Here is a 25289-nt window from a genome sequence, read left to right as displayed (position 1 = left end):
GCGCTGGAACTAGAGCTGGTCACTGATCTCCGTCCTGGAGGTACCTTGTCCTCGGAAGCCATTTACAACTTAATGAAGTTTGACTAGAGGGATGGCTCCCAGGCTATTTTTCTCGAATGAGTGTAGTTCTTGAACATTCGCTTTCCAGGTTGAATACAAGATACACTCTACTGCTGTTCTCTGGGGAGATGCATATGTATGTACCAAAGCAATGCATGTGTGCATGTATAAAAATTTTTATATATATGTACATACACACATACAGCTTGTTTCTATTGATACTAATTCCTTTAGAATATTTACAGAATGAGAACATGTAAGGCCAGATGTCGTAAAGGCTTACAGGGTAGAAGGAGGTCAGACAGCATCTGAAGCAGAAGCCCCCGAGGCACTGCAGTACCACAGACAAGCACTGTCAAATGTGGAACTCATTCGGAACAAAACATTTTGATTCGGTCAGTTTGATTTGGGAAGATGAAAAGCTTTTGGCAGAACAGGAGTCTTCCAAATTCAGATATGGAAATTGCATTTTCATCAGAAAACTTATTCTGACTGGGAGTCCCTGACTGCCTCACCAGTTTACCAGTGTTAACCTCAGCTTCGTGACACAGTTTCTGAAGGTTGGGAAGCATAATGGAAATGAAATCATTTTGTTATAAATGAACTGCAGATTTTTTTCCTAGGCCTTGTTAAAAGAACTGAGAAGAAAAAGAGGTCTTTAATTGACGGTGCAAAGGTCTTGTGAGATATCCCAGGCTTAGTCTGAAAATACTGGAGAAACATTGTGTGTAGCCTTTGGGAATGAAACCTTCGCTTGTTAATTATTTTCCTTGGAGTTTCCCTTGTGGTGTCATTATGTGCTTCATTAAAGTAAACCAAGTGCAAGTCTCCTTGAAAGATCAGAAAAGGAAGACTGGTGAGTCAATCTGCTCTACTGTTCAAGTGCGGCAGTACCCTAATCTATTATTGATAGGAAACATACGAATAATCATAACATTTAGGGGTCAGGTCCCCCCCTCCCAAAGCATTTCCTTCTTTAGCGTTTTACTGGCTCCTCTCAGCACATGATTGAGGGTAAGCAGATTCAGCCTGTGTAGAGGGCATAGAAGATTAGCAGTAGGGCACAAAGTCTGCCTTAGGCGCTTGAAAGAAAAGAGATTCAGTTAAATAAGGGGGAAATACGACTTCCAGATTTTAGCAATACACCCCCCCCCAGAAAAAAAAAAAAAGGAAAAGAGAGACAAAATTTTGCTATTACCATCTATAAGAACGGATCGTTATAGATTTTCCTTGCATTATTTGAAGATGATGATCACTGCACAAGTCTGTAGGTTTCCTGCGTACAGCCACCTCCTTCAATGCTCTGTCTTTCGAGATGCAACGCAAGGTGTTTCTGCCACCCGTTGGCTGTTTCAGCAATGCGGGAGAAACACTCTTCAGTCAGACAAACGCTGAGCGAGAGACACAGCTACTCCTGCCTTCCCTCTTCCCCTGTCTCCATCACTACAAGGAAGGTGTGGAAGGAACTGCTCAAATTCCCCAGTGCTTTCCTGTGGCAGAGAAGGGTGAGATCGCTTTCTCATAACACAGTGCAGCAAATCTCATAGAGCAGTTCCACCGCAGACTGGAAAGTAACTATACTTTGCTGTTGAAGCTTCTTGTTTCCTTAGGCAGAAGGTGAAGAACTGCAGCATTACTAGGATTGCCAAGGAAGAAGGCAAGAAGAGATACTGTGAATGTAACGTCTCCCCGGGTGCACGGGAGCCGATGAATGTTCCAGTTATTTCTTCTTCCTGAGGAAGACAGAAGTCCTGATGGGAGAGGCATGGTGCTTTGTGTCTTAAGTGGTAGTAGGGCTAACTGTGTAGGCGGATGGGTCTGCTATACCCATGTCTTCTCCTTGGTAGAAAACACTAATGCTTGAAGGACCAAGCTATAGATTTTCACCTTCTCTGGGAGAAAACACTAATGCTTGAAGGACTAAGCCATAGTTTTTCACCCTAATAAGATTCTCAAAGAAACGATGGGTAAAGATCAACCAACCTCATTTCGGTTATGGCACCACTAGAGGGGGAAAGAGTATGAAACATTTGTATGTCAAAACAGTTTCTGTTATCATCATTTTTTCACTGTGCTACTGCCCAAATAGGATTGACTTTTTGCATTTCCTACCCGTGACCAAGCGTTCTTCTCATATTCTGTTGTTGCTGTACCCTGCTCTATGGCAGAGATACAGCTTATTGGTGGTAGTAGTCAACAGGGAGTGGCAGGTACCTCCCCACCCCCTCCAGACCCACCATTATGCTGTGTTGTGACCAGGTAGTTTGGCAATACAAGAGATGGGGAACGCATTTAGAACTAAAGGGTTCAAGACATTAGTCCCTCAAGCCAAAACATGTAGGTATAAAGGTAGATGTATTTTATGAGAATTTCACACCATTACTTGTCCAAAAGTTAAGAGTTCTTAGTGGAGAATGAGCATTAGCCAGAAGTTTGTATCTGTACCTGATGCCACTAGATTTGTTCACATCACACTAGAACTGGAACACAGTCCGTTTCAGGCCTAGTTGCAAGCCCTAAGCAAACATGACTCAGTTCGTTTGCGGTCACTTGGCTTCCGTCTGGCATGAATGCTGCACCCAGCCACCTGGGGCACTGTCACTGAAGACACCCAGCTTGCTCATGTCCCGGGGGATGCTTAGTTAGCTGCAAAGCACAGACTTTCCAGCTCCTAACCCCGTGACTGACGTGCAGGAGTTCAAATGCTGTTCAGGGTAGTGCTGAGCTAAGTGCAGCGTTGTATCATTGTTCTCCCTTCCCCAGCAGTTCACACTGGTAAGTACGTACCTGTTGTTCCTCTGTGGTTGTACGCACTCCTCTCCATTTACTGATGCAACATCTGAAGTGGAATAGTGTCTATTAACTGCAGTATTTCCCATTCCTTTAGGAAACTACCTGCACAAAACCCGCTTTGCATAACAATACTTCTCCCTTTTTCTCATGCTTTCCTCTAGCCTCCTCACACCCAACTCTGAACGGACAGAAGTCAGCAAAATCAGCAAGGGACTCTTTTTCAGCATACAACAGCAAGTACCTCACAGTTCCTCAAAACCGGACTTCCTTGCACACCAGCAGGATCAATGGAGCGTTTGAAGCACCGAGCTGTATGAAGTCCTTCAGCAGTTCTGTAAGTAGGATTTTATGTTCATTTACTTACCTCTAATGGCTTTGAGATGAGGAAGAGGCTTGAAGCAGGGTGAGCAGAGCGTAGTGCACCCTGCCTACCTGTTAGGCAAATCCACACTGTACTGGGAAAAGCAACTGTGTGAGTAAACTGATACTACAGCCTAAAGTAGTTCAGTAGGCTCTCTTAGTGTACAGCAAGAACTAATTGCTACTGTAGTAGTCTCACAGAGCTTTTCTTAATTATTTACTTTAGCCAAAATCCTTCAGAGCAGGTCTAGAGGGGTTGCTGTTACCCTGAGTGCAGGGGAAGATCTGCAGGTTGATGATTAAATAGGCTATCCCTGTGTAAATCCCGAGCCAGCACGTGCCCAGGTGTTAGTGTGGGCTGGATTGGAAGGTGGAAGTGTAGGGTGGCTGGCTGTGGTCTTCAAAGCAGAGCTGTTGTTAGAGGAGACATCTCTTGGGATATGTTTGTAGTGATATATTGGCTATTAGAGGACTAGAATAAAATCGTCATGAAATGCCAATCCTACCTTCCTGTTTTCTTATTGCTTGGTGTGCTGGCTAGTTGTCTTGGAAATGTCAAGAAGAAATGAATGTGGGACTGACGATGGTAATTTAAATCACTGATTGTGACTTTTACCATGGCTGTGGAAGATCTTGATAGATCCTTCAGTGATATTTTGGAAATTGCAGGTTGTTTGTGTTCCTTCCTAACGAGGTCTTCTTGTGCCGGAATGTCACATGGTAAGGAAAGCAGTGTAAATTTAGGGCCGGAAAATGTCCTTACTGAAACCTGTGGGAATCTTGATTTGTTTTCTGTGCAATAGACACACATAACAATGAGGACGGCACTTTTCTCCCAAGAGTGAGGCAAAGAGTCAACAGAGAGGGAGGGAAGAGAGAGGCGCTGCTGTATCTCCTCATCCTATTATTCTGTGTAGCTGCAGCAACACCAAAAGTTGCTATGGTGCGCTCTCAGGTGGCTGGGATGTGGCAGCTGGCTGGGCACAGCAATAAACAGGAAAATCTCTTGGTGACTTTTCATGTTCTCCAACCTCCTTGCTCCCTCTCCCGCATTTTATTTGTGCTTCTCATTTCTGCTCGCACTCTCCGGTAAGGGAGGAGAGGATGCTTAGAGCTCATCTTCTCTAGAGTCAGCTAATGCATTGCATTGTGCCAGTGACCTGGTGGTGGTGACATCATTACTTCTGCACTGTATAGCGTGAAACTCTCTGGAAGGGAGACTAGAAATTTGCAACAGGTTTTTCTTCACTGTGGCAGAGATGGATCCAGGAGGTTTGCATGGACTACCTGTGAGTACTACGTGAAAATGTATCTGACTAGGAAATGGGGAATTGCAATAAAATGCTGTCTCCCAAGCAGTTTTGTATTCTGCCAGAATGTAGTTCTGCGTGTAAGTTTAGATATGCCTAAAGGGACTATATATACACTTTACACATAAAGTGTGTGATAAGTGTAATGTGCAGAACAGATTATTTGGTGATAATTTCATGAAAGAATGAAGGATGTAGTATGTATATAAAACCAAGATTTATTTAATGGTATGGTGACTGAAAGCTACTTTGTGGGAAACTAAGTGAAGCAAAACAATGAAAAACAAGAATTTGAGAGATGTTTGGGTATATAAAAATATGTACATTTATAGAATACCTTCAAAAATTCATGTTGTGTTATCAAAGGAGAAAATTGCCGTACAGCATGCTTGGTCAACTTTGCATTCAGGACTACCAGTGCATGTAATGGAAGGGGAGGTAGGGAGAGAAAGAAATCTGTAACCGGTACCTGTCGAGATTTTGATTATATAGCCACCTATGGGAACCATAAATGTCTGGAACTACGTTATGGGTTGATTGCTTTGGATCAGGTTGACCCTATTTTTTTGCTTGCATCCCATTCTCCAGTCACTGGAGGGCTGGTGTCACTCTAATAAATGACACTGTAGAGAGCTCTGTGAAGGATTTTAAGCTACAGCATTGAGCTGGAAATGATGGTTGGTAACAGTTTTGGAAAACCTGGGCTATGTCAGTGAACAAGAAGTGAAAGTGAATGCCTTAAATTTGGTATCAGAGCCTCAGAATTACCATCCAGGCTGGGGCGTGATGGTGGGGGTTCGTACTGGACTGGAGCAGCTTCATCCCAGAAGGGTTCGGAGAGTGGAAAAGAGGAGGCGAGGACAGTCCGAGAGAGTGACTTAGCACAACGTAGGCTATTTGAATTGTTTTAGTCATTGTTCTCCTTTTGCAGTGTTACCAGTCAGTCACATAGTCTTTTTCTAACATGTTAAAATACAGGTCAGCTAGCCTTGTTAGCCATCCATGGGGCATATCCTCTCTAATCCCTGGTATTTTCCAAAGTGTTTCTGTCCAGCCCTACCCTCCTTACCCTTGCACTACATCAAGGCTATTTCTCCCATTCTAGCTCAGATCAGTTTCTTCCCTTTCTTCCCGCACACAGTTTTTTGCTTCCCTCCCCTGCCCAGCTTTGCTCCACAGCACATCCTTTCTCATATCCCAAGCTGTAATGTGATCCATATTCTCACTTCTCCATCCCATTTCAAAATGCAGCTGTCTTCTCCTGTATGGTCCATGTATGTGCCTCCGTACCTGCCCGTCAGGTAGGTATCCCATTCCTTGGGATAAGGCCGCTATCTTTAGCCACTCTCACTTGTTTACGGTCGGAGGAGGTCAGCGTGACTTAATCTGGTCTGCAGAGTGCATGTTTGTAGGTCATACTTACCCCTGACTGACCTCCAATTTTGTCTCTGCGCAGCTTTACGTGCTTGTGTGGAGACAGACCCTGCGCCTGCTGCCTTCTTGGGCTTTCTGGCTTTCTTGTCTGTGAGACTTGTGTGTTTCTCTCCCAGATTATAAACAATTACCTGGATGGGATGCAAGGAGGGGCCGTGGACAAGGCATCCCTAAGTGGCAAGCATTTCAGGGACAGCAAGAGAAAGGTCGACTACGTGTTAGCCTACCACTACCGAAAACGCCTCGCTCGGCACCCGCCTGGTGTGGGCTCACCAGAGCCGACACGCGCATCTGCCTCCTTGGCCCTGGTTTTGAATGGAGGGACCGAGCTGGGCCGTGCCCAGCCGCAGCAGCAAGATGGTGGTCAGCGTGACCTGCAGGAGTGGCCGGGGCTGCCGGGGGATGAGGTGATCGAGCTCGGCCCGCTGGATGCTCTGGAGGAGGAGAAGCGGCTGCAGCGGGAGGAGTACGAACGCAACCTGGTGGAAGCGGGGCTGGAGATAGAGAAAGACCCTGAGGTAAGAGGAGGAGACATGCTCCTCACACGCGGCTCCAGGCGCCCTGACAGGTAATGGCCACTTTGGTGTCGGCAGTGGCTGTGTGCAGGACGTAACCATGGCCAGGCCGTGGTGGCGGGGCAGCCCCGTGGTGACTGGGTGCCCAGAGCATGGCTGCCCGCTCTCCCTGCTGGTGGGGAGGCCAGGAGCCCCGCTGTGGCCATGCGTTAGGGCCCAACCTGGCCTGACTCCATTTCTGCCCTGTGTTAATGTTGACCGAGAAGCAAATCACACCCGTGCCATCTCTTAAAAAATAAGAATATGTGCTGCTTTCGTTCTAACGCAGCCTCGCTGACTCCCCCACCGTGGCTTCTGCAGCCGCAGCAAGCGTGGGATGTCCTGGAGGTATACTCATGGCCAGCTTGAGGAGCTAATCCTGAAGACAGCTTGTTACTGCTGAACAGTGGTTCATTACTGAACATCCCTGAGTCAAATGCTGCCACGGCAACCCCCAATTAGGGATCTGCAGAAATATGTTGTACAAGCTATTTTGTACATTCCTAAAATATGGTGTGAAGCCAAGAAGAAGATGGCAGGGGGTTTTCTGTGTTGCTTCGTTCTTACTGCCTGGGAAATACGTGGTTGTTATTGTTGTTCAATGCACTATTGAGCAGCAATTTCAATCTTACTTCAGTGGAAAACATAATTCTTTATCTAAACGTCCTTAAGGCATGCAGTGAACACATTTTTCTTTAAAAAAAAGAAGTTTACATTTTAATATTGTTAAAATGAAGAAAGGCTCTCTTAAGTAGTTTGCTGAAATACAAAGTGCTGTTAAGACATATTTCTTCAGAATAACTCAGTGATTTTCAGTGTGACTCTTAGCTTTCTTCCCAGCCATAGCTAAGTTTTGTGCCATTTCTTCGTTCCACCCACAAAATGAACAGCTCCTACGCTGCGACAGGAGAACCTCCCAGCCCTTAATGTATATATTCTCCCCACACGTGCATGATGTTGGATAGTGCTACGGCTGTATCAGCGGGGAGCTGTGGTTAGGTTACTTGACTGCAGCCAGTCGGTCAATTGAGCACGGGTCTTCCAAATTCCATGATGATGCACTGAATGCTGTGCTATCCCTCTGGACCTCTTTGAAAGCTGTGGATATTTATATGCATTGAAGGGAAGTCGCCGCTGGGTTCTAGTTTTAGGTGCTCTATTGTTTTTGACACCAAATTCAAGAAACTTAGGGCTTCTTTTCAGAGGTGCTGAGAACTTACAGCTCGTATTGCTTTCAGTGCAACCAGTCAACACTTCCGAAACGTAGACCAAATCGCAGACTGCATCTGAATATTTGAGGCTCGCGGACTTGGCATAGCGTACGCACGTTAAATCACTGGCAGGAATTGAAAGAAATAGAAAGGCCTTTTGACTCTTAACATTTTCCTTGCTCGGTTTGCTGAATTGCAGGTGGCTATGGGTTGTATTTCACTGCACAGCCTGGCTGAGCCATCCTTGCACTGAACAGAAAAAAAGTGATGTCAGATCCTGATTCTTTTATGCGAAGCATTGGGGTTAAGGTTCAATACTGCTAACACATGACTGTCTTACTGCTATGATTTTTATAACCAAATTGCATAAACCCCATGAGAACAGCTGTTTTTGGAGGCTTCCATCAGTTCTGAATTTCATTAGAACCTGAAAAGTCTAGCAAGAGATTTGGATTTGATTATTCAACTCATTACTTACCCGAAGTCCAGCTGGGTTCAAATTCTGGTTCGGACCCCTTCCAAATGATGATGTGCACTCTTAAACAATATACAGAGTAATGAATGATGTCATAGAGAGCTGATCATGAAAAAACCTTTTGTCATGGTTTTCCTTCTGAAAACCAAAAGGATTTTTGTAAATGAACTGGAAAGTCCTGAGGAAATTATTTGGTGACCAGTTCTTTTATGGGAAAAATTACTTGATTTTGAAAACTACAAAAAATGCAATCCCATCGCTTCTCTATCCGTATATGTGTATATACGTAGTCACTCCTGCCCCAAAACACACAAGCTGTCTAATCAAAAGGTTTTTCCCTACAGGATCTCCTGAGAAACTGGAAGAGAATATGCATTATTCTTTTTCTTCCCTGCCCAAGACATGTGGCTTTTACTTTCTTTTCTTTTTCTCACTTCACTGTTGTTTTTTTTTTTTCTCCTGTTAGTTAACTCCTGTTAAAACATGCTGAAGCTGCTGTCTGTTATCTTGCTGTGAATTTCATAGAACATGCTGATTAGGCACATGTGAAGGCAACAACTTGCCTTATATGTTGATTAAAATTGTATGTTGAGCTGATATGGGAACGACTTCTGATTTTAGTCCTGTGGAAAATGTGTGTCTATATGTTCATTAAACTCAGAACGGTCTTAATCACATCATGCTGTATTTTTGGTGTATAACACAGTGGACTTTCAACTACTACATTTCTAGTGGTTTATGCTGAACATGCATGTTTGTTGGGTGGTTTTTTTTTGTTTCAGTGCTAGTATAACAAGTGGATCCTTTTTATATAGTATTACTGGAAGTCAAGACATATTCTCTAATACCTATCTCACTCTTGCCATATGTTCTGGACCAGGTTTTAAGATGAGTCTGATCTCCTGCTCAGAGGGCTGGCGGCAAAGGTAACTGAAAACAGTCCTCTCTGCTGCAGCCTCTGTCTGAGGGATTCCACTTTTGGACCCTTGGGTTAGAGCAGGCCTTGGTTTCTCTACCTTATGTCACATGCATACAATCTTAGAAAGAAAAATATGCATTTAAGAACAATAGGATATCCTGAACACAATCTTTTTCCTGAAACAGCATCAGTTTTTACTTGAAGCAGTAGCGAAGGAAGAGGGCAGAGGGTGTCCGCTATGCCTGCAGTCTTCAATGAACATCTCTGCACTGTCCTTTCTAGGTGGCCTATAGTAGCTATACAGTTAAAAAATTATCTTTGATAGGGCCTATGTAGTTCTAGTTCTTGTTAACCTCACTGCTTGAACAACAACAACAAAAAAAAAACCAAACACAAAAAATGCAAACAGCAAAAAAGGGATCAAGCCATTGTCCTCTTTTTACTGATGCTGTGGGAGTCGTGAAGGACATATTCACTGGGTAATACAACCGATTCAGCATTTAATGACTTCTAAGGTGTCCAGGACATAAGGGCACCTGTCGTCTTCTAGCTGAGAAGTTGCTTAATCTATGATCTCGGTTAACCCTATTTTGTAAAGACTGTAAGCTTGATTAACTGAACTGGACCAAGCACAGCTTCTTTTGCATTGGGCTAATCCGTCTACTAACCTCACAGAATACTGGAGTTCCTCTAGAAGCTGCTTTCGTAGGCTAAGACTATTTAGACATCAGGAAGTTCATCTCTAGGAACACCGGATAGCATTATGACAATTTAAAAATCTTTATTTCTACAACTATCTTTTTGAAAAAGTGGGAATTTCCAAGAAGTTAATATGTTTGTTAAAATATGATGTTAATATGGTTGTTATATGCTGAATAACTAGGATCACTTTTCTCATTTGTATTGTCAATTCATTGCGTAAAAGAATAGAGACAAGAAAGTAAATGAAGATGTAGAATTTATATGTGGAGAAGGGAGTATTACTCTTTTTCCAACATGTGGAAAATAGGCAAGATTATGGTCTTTCTCCATATTCAACCAGTGAATTAAGGAATTTTTTACTAGTTTTCAACTTCTTTATAACTTTCTATCATTTGTTATTGCTGTCCTCCAAAGGAACTTTGTTCTTTTATAATATATAACCTTCCTCGTTATTTTTTGTTTTCTTGAGATACTATTTTGCATGTCCTAGACAAAGTGCACAATGAAGGCAATGGGCATGAAGTTGGATGTTACAACTTTTTCCTCTCAAATGTGACATTCAGTACCCGTAATGATGGGTCATTGTAATGAGATTTGACAGCCTTCTTACCATGCTCCCTGGTAAAGTCATACTTGATCCATAACATGCATTCATGTGTTATACCAAATGCTGTCACCGTCAACTTCCAATCTTGATGTTCTGTGTGTCAGAGACCGCAAGTGGCAGATCAAGTTTAAGGAGCTCTTTGGCTGGTTATCTTCTCTTCAAATCAAAACCTTTGAGGGGTGCAGTGCAGCCTGTGTCCATGAAAACAGCTGGATTAGCATAATTTAGGGTTACGTGGAAGTGATATTTGCCGGAAAGAGTAGGAGAGAAGAGGAAACTCCCTATTAACATCTGATGATAGCAGCATAGCAGCACAGAACTACTGTTTTGCATAGTTTGCTAGGAATAAAAATAATGTTTGCATCTGTGACTGGCCTGTTTGACCAGTCTACAAAGTTAGATAAAATAAACCTGGTGTTGACTCTTGCATGTGTATGTAGAATTAACTACCTTGTATTTTACAATATAGTCACATAGTGACTGATATGGACCTCAGTAATACAGATCCTGTAAACAATTATATTAATCTGCATAGTGTTAAACATTTGCAGGATTTGCTTCCTCTGCTTCAAAGTAACACAGTTAAAAGTACAGTAAAACTTTTTTTCCAAGGTGTCCATGCCAGAACCCAGGTTCTTTGGCATGTCTTTGTAAACTGCGAAGGAATGACAGCAGGTCGCATTTACCCTTGTGAGCTAGCTACCAAAGCCATGGAAGTCATCTCCAAATAAACCCTGTTTAACACTAGAGACACAAGTCAGATTTTCCATGGATACGCAAAAGAATTGCCTGAGATAGGGACACCTTAAAAGCATCCTCAAATATTCTGCCCTCGTTCCCAGAAAGGGCAATAAATACCATTGATATTGCAGGCAGTTCTTGGGTTGATTATTATTTTATTTTTTGTTGTTCCTGGGGAAACAGACTGTGGTGCTTCACCTAACATGGAGCACCGGTAGTTCACATAAATTTGAGTTGTACTGCTGCTTTAATAACTGCAAATGCAACATATACTGTATTCAATTAGTATTATGTATGGCAAAGCATAATAGGAATAGAATAAGATGACACTGGAGATGCACCTTGGCATTCTGACAAAGCAGGATCATTTTCAAGCACGTTGGAAATGAAATGTACTTTGCTAAATAGCATTTAGGAGATGAAAATATCTTTTAAGGGGAAGATGACGACAATTTTAAAATCAAGTGTAAATTACACTCCAAGAAGCTCATCTAACTTGAATTTTAGAGCTAGCATAGTTTTAAGGATGTCTCATTAAACTCCATTGGTTACATCACACCTTGAGGCAAGGAAGTCCTCAAGGTCCTCAATATATCGGCTTATGCGGTACTGTTGATAATACCACCACTGATGATGGTGGTTGTGCCTGGATTTTTCTGCTTTATATTCCAAGGCATGTTTTTGAATTTCTAGATTTTATCTATGGGATTAAATTGCACTCTTTTGTCACACTAAGGTGCTCCCCGTTTGCCAGTGGGAGAAGGCTTTATCTTTTATCTTCTGTCATCTGTAAAGGATAACAGTAGCCAAAATAATATCATGGTAAATTATGCGATGCAGAGGGGCTTTTTCTTTCTCTGTCTCCTCCTATCCCCACATCTAGCTGAGGATGTTTCTGTTGAGCAGTGCCACCAATGTCCTGGCTATATAAGTTGTTTTCTTGAGTCCGCTATGCTCCCTAACATCACATTTATGTCACATATAGCTTATTTTAATGTTAATACTTTTCACTGTGGAAAAGTGGAATTCCAATGGCCAAGAGTTTAATTTATTCAGATAGATACTTTTTTCCTTGACAACATTTTATTTTCTTTTGGTATACAATATTGCAACTTTTAGTTAAAAGGTTATGGATGTTGCTTAATTTAGTAGTAATTAAGAGCCTGAAAAGATAATGTCTTTTTCCAAAATCTATCAGTGTGATTTGCGGATAATTCCAAGAAAAGCATCTCATGCCCTTAGTACATGTCAGACATCTTTTAGGTACTCAGTGTGATTGCTATAGTTGTTTCAAAATGGTCGTTCTTCTGAAGCGCAGAGGAAAGTTTAATAGTAGCTAGCATTAATTTCAAAAGGATAGGGAAATTTGAATCCAAGACCTTTATCCATGTTAGTGAACGTCTCCCGAAGTCAATGAGAATGCGTACAGAGTAACGTAGTATTGGGAGCAGACTGGGGTCTTTTGTGCTCTGGGTCTTTGGACTTTTGTATTTCACTCTCTCTCAGTACAGCACTCTGAAGAAGGCAATACTTCTTTGGGGGCCTCTTGGTGTACCAATTGTTTAAATATTTGATGGTTATTTTTCATCGACTCTAGTTACAGAAGCATTAATTAGCTAAAACATGTTCTGCTCCTGTATGTTACTTATATGAGGCTGAAATGTGATACACAGCTCTTATAAAATTAAAGTTGAACAGGCAAGGCAAGGTTTTCAGTGATAGTGAAGTGGATGTGATGAAAACGTTGGCAAGTTGATTAACTATTTAAGAGGAAATTAGTCTCCATTTTAGAGACTTCATTTTGGAGTAACCCTATGGGACTTAGGTGTGGTTCAATCGGTATTAAAATAATGATCCATGACAACAGGTGGCTAGGTAGAATGGCTGTGCTGTCAAAGCTGAAAAGCCCATACTTGGAATCCTGTTTTTTAATGATTGTGTTGTGACTTGAATAGATGAATGGCCAGACAGACTCACTCTGTGTATTTTAATTAATATCCAGACACTTAATGCTCAACTATTAGGTACCTTAGTGAAAATAGCTTAGAAGAGATTTAGAGAAAATTGAAGAGATGTACAAAAATGGGCCTGTGTGTTATTAATAACATTTATTGATCTCTTGGGCCAGCAATGAAAAATCTCATCCATCATCTACAGTTTGGGAAATTGAGGCATCAGCATCTTAAATTTAAGACGATGGTTGATTTGGGGTGTGGATTCCTGTGATATTTACATTAGGAATTGGGCAAGAACCTTCCTATTTTTGCATATATTTTTATATAACGTTGTTTCTATCAGACTTACCTGGTAGAAATGGCAAATAGCATCCCCAATCTGTGTCTTAATTTCGGTATGTCCTGTGTTGAGTTCTGTCACCTGCTGGAGGAACTACTTCCATTTCTGCAAACTGCTGGATAGATGAGAAGCCCACAGAAATGGCTTACACATCTTTGCCAGGGCATAGCAGGAGGAGAACTGGACACTTGTAGGATAGGGGATGAAAAATAACAAAATCAGCTGCTTGGCTTGTTCACAGATGAGTCCATGAAAACATTTTTTAATTATCAGTGGTCTTGTTTGCAGCAGAAATTTTAATCTGCAAATTAAATCCACGGAGATGGTTTGAAGAGCAGCACAGGAAGCCCTGAGGGATGCCGCCCTGCGCTGGTGATGCTGCAGCAGCTCAAGTGCCTCCAGAGGAGACTTGGAGGCTGAAGTAGTGATGATTTCTGTAAGCTGTTTAGGCCACTGCAGCTTGAAAATAAAGTAGTAAAATATGAGATAGTTTGGGAATTTTCGTCCTGGTATTTGTTGCTTTCCTGACCTTTTAAAGGACCAAAATTGTGCTGCTGTTTTTTGGGGTGAGGAATCAGTTCCTACAGGTGCTGGGTGAGGGCTGCCCCAACTGCAGTACCTGCTGCCTGATGCATCTCAACCCATTCTTTGGCAGAAGAAGAAATCCTGAATTTCAGAGATTCTTGTAAGGGAAATGGGACTTGCTTTGCTGTCCCCAGGCAACTGCCTACTTTGTCTATTGCAGCAAACAGCCCTACAGGTATTTCTGGTACCAAAGGCGTGATCGCTTCTGCATTTCTGCTGATCGAATAGTTGATGTATGATTTTGTTATTTTTTGGAGGCATTGCTTCTTAGTCACAGTTTCACACCTCGTGCAAAGGAAAGCGGGGAGATCTGCCTGCAACACCTTTATGTAAGTCAGGGACGTTGAGAATTCTACCTGGGAGTGGGTGCAACACTGTAGATAAGTGCTCCCTGTTTTTAATACGTTGCTTTTATACATATATACCTTCATTTATGTACTGTTTTATGTTGTTGTTATAAAAGATCTGAGCTAAGATGGTGCCCCTCTGTTCTTCCCTCGTGCTTTTTCGCCGGTATGAAAGCAGATTAAAAGGCATCCTGTGTCTCAGAGACAAAAAATGAGAAACAACGACAATGAGAGAGAAATCGATTTTACTTATGTTGATGGAAAAAATAGGGAATAGGATTTGTTCTTGAGTCACTCCTTTCTCTATGGATAGCGTTCTCTTCCAGAGCCAGGGAGAGCAAACCAGAGGGTGCCGTGCCTTCTCACCACAGGGTAAAAGAACAGATTCGAGTGAAGCGGTGAATGGTTTCTTAGAAAGGGATCTTCCGCCTCTGCCACTTCTGTTTTGGCCTTTGATGCAACTGACTATGGGAAAGCCTTCACTGTCCAGAGCTTCTGGATTGTCATAGTAAGCATTGGTCCAGTGTTATTTTTTTTCTCAGCTCACAAATCAGAGCAAAGTCCAGTCCATTTTTGTGGAGCTGACAATGAATACTCTTGAATGGCTTAGCTGGGGGTGACGATAGAGGAGTTAGAAATTAAAACGGAAATGTGTTAAGGGAGAGAGAGGGAATAATTAAAAAAAAACCTGCAAGAGCATGATAAGGAAAGAAAAATCCTCTCAACCAACAAACCAACGGTACGGTAGTGCCTGTGCCAAGATAACACAGTAAAGCGGCATTCGCCAGCTTCTGCCATCTCAGATTTGGGAACGGATTCCAGCAGAGAAAAGGCTGGGGGGCATCTGACTGTGGAAATCAGTCTTTGAAGGATAGGAGCGTGTTATGCAAAAAAACCAACTGTTTGTGTATGTGCAGAGTGAGGGGGTGGAATTTGCTATGCTTTTGCAGATCCAGGGAAAGGTAACGTAAATAATGACTCAGGCTTGTGGGATTCTTTTCATATGTTTTGGACTCTTTTAAGGTCTTCTTGCTTTGCTGATGACCCTAATGGTTGTACGTGTCATTGTGCCCAAATTTAAGTTATGTTATCTGTTGTTTATGACTTTATGACTAGACAGGCAAGCACATTTCTCCAGGAAGAGAGCCACTATAGGAAAGGAATTATTCCTTTCCAGATGCACAAGTAGACGTTTTATGGTATGTACATTTTAAAATGTTGTGTTGTATATGAGAGGGAGGCATTTTGGAATGAAAACTGAATTCATATTCAAGCTGTTAAGCAGGGATAGTGAGAGGGTCTTTTGAAGGGAAAAAAAAAAGTAATTTTCCCTTAGAAATCAGAACGTCCTCTTCAACACAAACTGTTTCTTAAATCCTTCGTAGACCTAAATTCTAAGTAGGGGCTGAGCTCCAACAACTCGGCAGTAGTTTGTGTGGATAAGCACAGATTTAGTGGGGGAAAGCTGTCATGGAGGGAAAGATTAGTTAACTGTCTCACTTTTACTGCAAGATGACAAGAATCTAAAAAGAGAGAGAGAGATGTAAGTGGAGGGAGAAGTGAAGTGCGTGGTTCACTGCTCTGTGTGCTGGGTCTGTATGGGAGCTGACAAGGAGTCCGGTTTTGGCTTATATTTGGACTGTGCTGATGGTGACTGGGGTCATCTATAGCTTCTGTAGCTTGGGGATGCTCTGTTATTTTCCAGCTGTCAAAGGATCTGTTTCGGTCACTGGAAGCAGCAGAAATACAACTCTTCTCCAGTTGAACTCTTCTCCAGTTTTCCTGTCTGTCTCAGGTATGGCACAGTGTTACTGTGCAAACGCCGTGCTGCCTGGGAACTCCACCTGTTTGTATCACCAGAGGCAGCAGTATGGAACCAAATACGATCTCACTTCTTAACCTTTTCAGTGAAAAGGATTGAGGGTTGGACTGCATGATCTGATTTTAATGAATGGATTTACAGAGTGACAATGTCGTTCAAGGGAAACAGAAGAAGTCTGAAACCAGACAAGGTTTTCAAAGGCCTAACGTATTTTACTTCAGTGTAAGAGTGAATATGTTTGATGGTACCTGAACAGCAGCTTCTGAATATTGTTTTTAATTTCAAGAATGTTGACCATCTAGTTGCTCTGAGCAGTGGGAACTGTTGGATGTGTAGTACTGGGAACACTGCAGCCCTTCATGTTTCTAAAAATACTTTCAAGAAGCTGCCTTTTCAATCTGGTAAGAGCTGCATTTATGTTTTCCATTTTTAAGAACAAATACAATAAAATTCAATATGCTGTCATAATTCATAGCCACCATGACAGCATCTGCATTGTGTTATGATGCGTTCAGGCAACGTCTCACAGAAGTTCCTCTGTCCCTTCCACAATGACCTGGTCTATGTAGGTGAACGCAGGGCTCTTGTGGTTCTGCAAGAAGCAAGGTCACTTCCCTCTCTCTGGTGTGGTCTGGGCTATGTATTGTAGCAGACTGTCCCTCAAAGGGGCTGGGCTTCATAAGCGTTTGACATACCACAGGCTGGGACTTCTGGAGGAGAAAAGACCTTCAGCTACAGCTTAGTCAAACTGAGATTGGTTCTCTGTATAAACCATGGTTCTTCTAATGCCTACATCCCAGAGAAAAGGAAAACTGTGATACATAAACCATATAGAAGGTTGTAATCAGATTATTTTCAGCTGGAAGTATCTTTGCCAGTCATTGTAAGGTCTTTTAAATCATAGAACAAAGCAGATAATTCAAAACTGTATTTGTTTCTGTTGTTCCAGATCAGCAATTACTTTGGCCTGCATAGAACAGTGATGAAAAAAATTTTAGCAGAGTGGCATCAGGCTGCATCATTCCTGTTAACATTAATGGCAGTTAGATGACCAAATCCTCATACACAGCATGGAAATTTTAGCCTTCAGGGTGAATTCTCTTCTCGATACACAGGGCTGATAACTGCGTGCAAGCTAGTAAGTCTCCCTTAGATGTACAGCTATGTGCTCATGATCATAGGCCAAAGAAAAAATAATGTAAGAGCTAGATACTGATTTCTGTGCAGTTATTCCAGGTTAGCATTAATGTAACAATGATTTCACCACCTGAAACAAAACAGTTGGACAAAATTATTTATTTCACTTGAACAGCTGGGAGATGGGGAATTTGTCTACAGGCTCTCTCTACATGTTCTCCAAAGTCAGTTATGATTTACCTGGAGTATGTTAGTTATACAAGAAATTTTATCATCTTGGAGACAGAGAATATGTTCAAGATCTTGCAAATACTTAAGCAGAACTCCAGGCTGGCAACTCCAAAGTGCTAGTTCAAAGTACTGTTATTTTTCCTTAAACCTTTCAAAATGGAGAAAGATATCCCTGCCCATCCTAGGCTTAGGAGTTTTCTCCAAATCACTGAGAGTCCTAACTCTGCTCCCATTGAAACTGGCCACAAGATGTGAAGGATTACTTATCTTTCATAATGCTTTGAAACAAAGTTTCAGCTCCAGTGCAGGTTCTGTAGGTCATCTTTAGTTTTTCTGGATTTATGTGTAATTGTTTCTGACCCTTTCTTGCCTTACTCATCTCTTATTATCCTCACTCATTTGTAAGTTGTAAATGCCTGATGCCTGTCTTGAAAACTTCTGGTGCTCCTGCTCTTTTTTCCAGCTCTCATATTCCATGCTTCATTTTACAAGCTTTGAATAATCATTCTTTTCTTGCCTCTTAACATTTACACGTTCAACTGCCACCTAACCCAGTTAGGTAATCAAGACGAAGAAGCGGCCCAAAGATCGTGTACCTGCAGAAGGTCATTGGAAGGCTGCTGCATCCTTTTGTTGTCCACACTCTGGATAGTGGAACCTAGGAAATTTCATATGGTATTCTTTGTTATTTAGGTATACTTTCAGGCTTTTGCAGGACCTGCCAATATGCTGCAGTGCCCTGTACCTCTGGCAAGCCTTCTTGCTTGTCACAGGTCTCTGCGAGTTCACTGGATAATGTTTACTCTCTACTTCCAGCAGCACTGTTCAGCTTTCACAGGTTAATGCCTGGTAACTGCTTCACCTCACCAGTGCTTGACCTGCTCACCTATCTCTGACCTCTGTGTATTCACCCCTGTACCTTCACACCCGTCTTCTGCAGGACTGCTCACCTGTCCACCAGAGACCACTGCCCTTTCCAGGATTCTCCGTTTCTGTCCATGATGCTTTTTCATCTTCATATCCTATACCTTTAGCAATCCTGCCACTCCTCAGTATCACTGCATATCTTTCCTTGGTCTACATGAAGTCAGTCCTTCACCCTTCCTTGCTGTCCATCAGTTACAATCAGTCAGTTGCAGGCCTACGTGAAGTCATAGTGTCCAAGACATCCGCTCCTCTGGAATAATCTGAGGACTGCACATGAGGGCTTCATACTTCATGACTGCTTATCTCTCCAAGACTTCTGTGCAAAGTTTTGTTTCTCCCTTGTTCACTCCTGTTTTAAAGTAACATCGTCCTTAAGAAACTGCTCACACAAAGCTTGGCTTCCATTAGGCACCCAAGTTTGCTCATTGGAGGACTTGCTTTACTTTTCAGCCGCTCTGTTGCAGGAGGCATTTGGGAGCACCATGGTAACAACAGAAGTCAGAGCTTGCACCATGAGGGATCCCAGTTTGTTTTTCACCTGTGAGCCATGGTTCACCAGTGACTCTCCTGGAAAGTATTTGTTGGTTTAGGGGCGTTGAGTCACATCTGGCCACCAACTGGCAAGTCTCTTCACAGAAAAGTCGGCACAAAGAATGTTTTTAAATGCTCCAAGATCCAGCCGTAAATTGTTAATTTCCAGATCTTCGTAATGCTCTGGTAGCGTTATCAGACTCACTCCCTGGCAGGACAAAACCCACTTATTGGGAGACCTGCTGGATTATGTTATTAAAGACAGATCATCTCAGTATTAAAAAGTAGGTGTAGTTTATAATATAGTGATTGGTAACCCTCCTGATACCAGTATAGCTGTTCTGTAGTAGTGTACTGTGCCCCTTGTAATTTATTATCAATTTCCATTATTTCATAAAAGATGTAAATGTAATTATAATACAAACCCAATTTTGTTAATGTTGTAGAATTCAAGTACTGCAAAAGACTAACAGGTAGCTCTAAAATGTATTCCTTCACGTGTATGTGTCAGTAGTAATTATGAAATAAAATAATTGGCCTATAATTAGAGAGCACTCCAGTGTAATTAAAATCACCATCATAAGTGTAGCCAAGGAACAATACATCAAAAGCAGTAAGCCAAATCCTGGAAGTGAGGCAGCGGGCATCTTCCTGCTACCTGGACCCTTGAAAACAGATGGAAAGGTGGAAGAAACGGCAGAGCAAGAAGGCCGTTTCCCAAGTACAAAACAGGACAGGGTAAATTCATAGTGCCTAATGCTTTCCATAGCTAAGGTGAGTGCCTGAATTTGGATACGTGCTCGTATAGTCAGTATAAAGGGGCAGGTATCTTTGAAGAACAAAGTTCATCCCAGCTCTCAGCTGCCTGCCCAGCCCCATCACCTCGTTCGGAGGAGCAGCAGGAGCTTGAGGAGCTGCTGTTCCCTCCTGCACGAGAACTGCTCCTGCAGCCTCCCTCCTTTTGGTTCCCGGCAGTAGCGGCACTTGGCTTGTGAAGACTGACTGCTAGGCTGAAAACCTGGTGAGATTCATACCTGCGTCTTTCTCCATGTCAATGCCAAAACTGCTGTGAAAAGCCAGACTTTCAGGAGTAGAACTTAAAGTAAGCACTACTCCCATGTCATTAAATACCTGAGGATAGAGACAGAACTAAAAGATAACTGGCCAAAAGCTGTCATGGGTCTGAAGGTTTGGGTGGGGACAGGATCTCCTGTCCCTGTGTCCCCTGGCATGGGTTCCTTGTAGTTCTGGTTTCCAGTTTTCATGTCCTTTATTGTTGAACAGAAAACAACAGAAAAGTGGAGGTGAGAATTAGGTGAATGCTAATTCTTTTCACTGGCAAGCAGGTTTGCAAACGTATCAAAGCATTCGTGTGAAGGGGAACGAGAATGAAAAATGAGAAGTTGTCTCTTAGCAGCATATCTGTATTAATCTTTACAGTTAATTCTCACAATTCTCTTAACATGATTTTTTTTTACCTGCGCACACCTTCTATACTTCAGCTTTTCTTCCTCTCTATGAATTTGTCTTTATTCTTCCATTTGCCTGTAACAGTAACAGCTGTATTTATTATAGAATGCTTTTTATAAATGCTAAAACTTCAGTTATCAAACAGAAAATGAATACCAATTAAATTATTTGTAATTTTATAGTTCTTAAATGTTGTTTACCAATCACTTTTGTTCAGTTGATGGCAAAAGGTGCAATACGTCCATAAATTTAATATGACTTTTCTCTAAAAACCTGGGTTTGGCAAATATATCATGATTAGACACTGGTGTTTCCCTGTTAACTACGGGTAGGCAAAGTGTACTGGAGTGAGAGTTTAATGGAAAATACATTTGTGATTGATCAGAAGTATTTGGGGATTCATACCAATTCAATGTTTAATGTGAAGGAGAAAAGCCCAAAGTTTCAGAAAAACACACTGTTTGCTTTATTGTTTTTTACAGATTGCATTTCTGGCCTGTCTCAAAATGCTGTTTCAAGAGGAGTTTTCCCTCAAGAGATACTTAAAAAATTAAAAGACAAAAGCAAAAAAAACCACAAAAAATTGGACATTAAATTTGAGGCAAACAAAAGGTTTTCTTCTTGTTGTTGTTTTCATTTTTGCCAGCATCCTGAAAGCACAGGGCAAGGTGACCCAAGTTTGGGATTCTGTGAATTTGCCCTCTTCTTTCCTGCCCTGAGCAATGTGTCTTGCACATTCCTCTGCCTTGCAGTGCTGCCAGGAGTTGATCTCTCAAAATGTGGATCCAGTTGCAAATTAATTTCTCTTTAAAACTAGGATTTAGTTTTCAGGGAACTGATCTGGCTAAAGAAACTCGCTATCCTGTTATATAAATGTGACTACTGGCTCAAGGGGGTGGAGGGGTGGTTGTGTAGCCACATGGCTAGGGGCAGGTAGAGGACCACAACCTCTGTAACTTACACCAGCCAGTAACTTACTAACTGCCTGCGCGAGTTGTGAGCCTGCTAGATGAGATGCTCAGCTGGATCACAGAGAGGGGATGAGTAGAGGCTGCCTTAGAGAATTACGAAGCATGATGCTCAGGACTTACTCTCAGTGCTACTCTCTGTAGTCGCAGACTGCTCTGTGGGAAGCCCAAAAGCTGATTTTTTCCTTTGATGGAGGCAGAGGGAGAAGGTTGGAAGGCCAAGGCAGCCTCCCTGGAAAGTCAATGTTCAAGCAGGGATTTGGGTATATATATAAAACTGTGTGTATGTATACTGTGCATTTGTATATATATCTCTATACTAACGTGTGGACTTCAGGGGAATTAAGGCACCTTTTAGACTTTCAGAGTTATATGAACTTGTGTATGTATGTTTGTGGGTTTAGTCAAAAGGAAACATTGCAATTAGTTGTTTTTTCTCTTTTTTTTTTTTTTTTTTTAAACATCTCTGTAAATATTTGAAAAGAGCTAACACATGTTGCAAATATTTAGTTAATGGTCTTTGTTGAAACGAAATTTAAGAAAGCTCTAAAATCATAATATCCTACCAGTATTAAGAGGTCATTTTGTGTATGTGTGAATGTTCCAGTTGAAGCCTGTTTCAGCCAAAACATCTGTCCCGTTATCTGTGATTGATGTGTGAATTGTTTTGGCAAAGGCCCCGCTTAATATTTTTAATAGTGAGCGATAAACTTGAAGTTACATTTTTAGTGTTTTAACATCATGTGCAAAAGTTATATAACTAGATCTGGATCTATGTGGTTGTCGCTATTTATACTACTGTTGGGGCGTACGACAGATGAGAATCCAGTGTGTTCTGAATAAACAGAAGAAAAAGATGGATCCTGTCTTACCAAGATTGTCATTTCAGTGTAAGGAAATAGAACAGAATAACCAAGATAAATTGCAGCGGGAGTACAAAGAATGAGGAATATGTGCTATCCTCTCAAACTTGCGTAAATGAGATCTTGATCTGACCAAAGAACTTTATGGTTAAAGATATTACAATGCATTTAAATTATCCTTGACCACAAATGTAATATTTGTGTAGTATAAATGCCAGTAAGGATATGCAGAAATGGAAGGCAAAGACACAATTTTCTGCATTGTTTCTTTAGTAAGCCAAAATATGCAGTTAATTTATTGCCATGCCTTAGTCTGCTCATTTCTTATTGTTTGCCAATTACTGCTTAGATCTGATAATTTTTTTTGGCTTGTTTGTTTTTCTTGCTCCTAGTTTTGCAGAAAAACTCCAAGTCTCTCATTTCAGAATACTCACCCTACCGCATGCCAAGAACAAAAATAGCCTCTCATGATCGGTATTAAATGGATAGCTTGGTCTTGCAAATGGACCAGTTTTGCTTGAGTTAGCGATGTTTACTAAAGACTGACAAAAAAATTTAAAAAAAAAAAAGGGCAAAACAAAAAAACACCCCCTTTTTTCTTTTGATCTCAGTCCTGATATATCATTTCTGATAAACTGAGTTAATGATATCACTTGACGTGTGATGACCTCTGAACTGTCCATGTATGTTAGCACTTATCCAGCGATGGGAGGACATGTGAGGACAGTGAATACTGTAGCAGTTTTCTGTTATGAGACCGTGTCCTGAGGTTCTTTCTTAAGGAAGCAGTCACTGAAGTCCTTCGGAGCACACCCTACCGAGGCACACAAAACTTAACATAATGTGAGTTTTTGCTACAGGAATGGATTCCTGTATCTTCAGGTTGTGAATGCTCTTAAAAGTACCTGCTTCAGATGCAAGCTTTAATGTGTGACTCTGTCAGGCTTTTGAAATCGATGGCTAGATTCTGCAGGCCTTAATAACGCTGGTATAAAGAGATTTTTTTTCCCCATTGATTTCAGAAAGCTTTGACTTAGCACTCATAAGTAGCTATCATAATGTATAGAAGGACATACATTGGAGAGTAAACGCATCACAGGTCATGTCTAAGGATTGCGGTGCCTAACCTACAGGAAAGATTTGCCTTGAGCATCCTTAGCCCCTGAGCAACAAGCAGATGTCGCAGAACTCTCCTGAGAGCAGCTGGCTTTTGCTGTGCAAGATTTGGGTATCCTGTTGCTGAACAGATCTTCCCATTATTAAGTCACAGCCTAGCATAATGTGTATGCAGCTTTGTTACATAGCCTTCCTTTTCTGAACGTTTAGTGTTTCTCAGAAAATAATAGTACTTGCTTATGCTATTCAGTATGGCAGAAGTACGGAAGAGATATGGCAGAAACATCCTGAAGCAAAGGTACAAAAATATTCAATGTGATGCTATATATATATATTTTAAAAAAGCTGTCTAGACAGAGGTACTACGAGATTTTCTTTGAGTGTGCTGATGTAAAACAAGCAAAAAGATTTATGAAAATGACAAAATGAGGAGTACTTCTAATGAGGAATAAGATGGATTTTAAGATGTGGATGAAGGTACTTACTGCTATCAGCGTATAACACCAGATTTATTACAAAAATCTGGTAGTAGTTTCCTGTAAATTTCAATTTGTGTGATACCACCAGGTTTGGAATAACAAATCTTACATTTTTACTTTGCTAATTCACTTCCCTCAAGGCACAAACAACTTTGGCATTGTATCAGGTTAATATTCATATTCTATATTCTATCTGCTAAGTATCTTTTTCACAGTTAAAAGTTAGTGGCCTGCCTGAATCTTACATCTCCAGAAGTGATTTCTTCAGCTTTCTACATAAATCTTCATATTTCAATGTCAACCCAAAGATTAAATCTTGCTAAAATATGCTTTTGTTGAATGCTGTTGTGAAATATATTGGAGAACCTACAACTTTATAATGTGTCAAAAATTTACCAAACATTGTTGTAGTAACAATATTTGCTGACAGTTTATTCTTCAAATTGTAATAGAAATTGAAACTCACATGAGTTTCATTGCAATGAGTTGCAATGATATGGCAACTGATATTTTTTTTTTTTTTTTTCACCTGACGTATGGCTGGTCAAATAAGCAATATATCTGATGGCTAATCCCTTTTTAATTTTTGTGTTACAAAGGAGCAAGTTGGCACTTGTAAATCCTGGCTGCCTGCCTTTTTTTTTTTTCCTTCCTGCAGAGTGACTCCAAATTTATGGTGATAGAGATGAGAGTTAAATCTGGCCAACACAGGTTATGGCATGTACAAAGCAGTACTGCTAAGATGGATGAATGCAGTATGTGTTGTAATAGGTGTTCTACTGATAGCTACTGAGGGATTGTCTTTTGGACCATAATTTTGGGGGAGCTGAGACTAGCGGTATAGATGGGATACTTGACGTGGTGATAGAGTGTATTGAGGGCTGATTTTCAAAACTATTGATAATTCAGCATGTTCTATGTAGATGACTAGAAAGTGCTGGCTAATTAACATTTCTGGAAATCTAATATTGTCCATTTACTGGCTGATTTCAGTAGTGATCGTCGTGCCCCTGTGGGAAGATATTCTTTCCAGCCTAGGTACCACATTAGCTTAGAGAGCTGGGTCTCTTAGAGCTCCAGAAATAGTATGATACTGCACTTTCCATTTACAAACGAGGTATTTCTTGGACACTGATTCCCAGCCTGTTTGCCAAGCTTCTCATGTTAGGCTCAGCTGCAGTGTTTCAGGCAATTATTTTTCTTTGCTTGATGATTTGCTCAGATTGCAGGGCTGCTGCTGCTGCTGTTGCTGCCTTGTAATCATCTGCAGAGCCTGCAAACACCCAGCAGAGTTTATCAGCTTGGCCTCCACGCTTCATCCGAAGCATGCTTGTGCCTCACTGGCTGGGAAC

The 25289-nt window shown here is 41.4% G+C and overlaps 1 protein-coding gene across 1 annotated transcript in view; it reads left to right on the top strand.

Moving 5' to 3' along the window:
- Nucleotides 1-1375: 1375 nt before the first annotated feature.
- Nucleotides 1376-25289, top strand: part of LOC104167867 (anoctamin-2-like) — a gene marked incomplete at its 3' end in the record, with an annotated part of 149627 nt that continues 125713 nt past the window's right edge. Inside the window, exons 1-3 of the mRNA XM_009708257.1 lie at nt 1376-1565; nt 3015-3187; nt 6074-6475. Of these exons, the coding sequence (XP_009706559.1) occupies nt 1376-1565; nt 3015-3187; nt 6074-6475 (765 nt within the window). The remainder of the gene's footprint in view (nt 1566-3014; nt 3188-6073; nt 6476-25289) is intronic.

Source organism: Cariama cristata, unplaced genomic scaffold (genome assembly GCF_000690535.1).
Source record: "Cariama cristata isolate BGI_N322 unplaced genomic scaffold, ASM69053v1 scaffold3509, whole genome shotgun sequence".
Taxonomy (NCBI): domain Eukaryota; kingdom Metazoa; phylum Chordata; class Aves; order Cariamiformes; family Cariamidae; genus Cariama; species Cariama cristata.
Note: the sequence above shows the minus strand (reverse complement) of the source record. Positions and strands in the feature narration are given on the sequence as shown.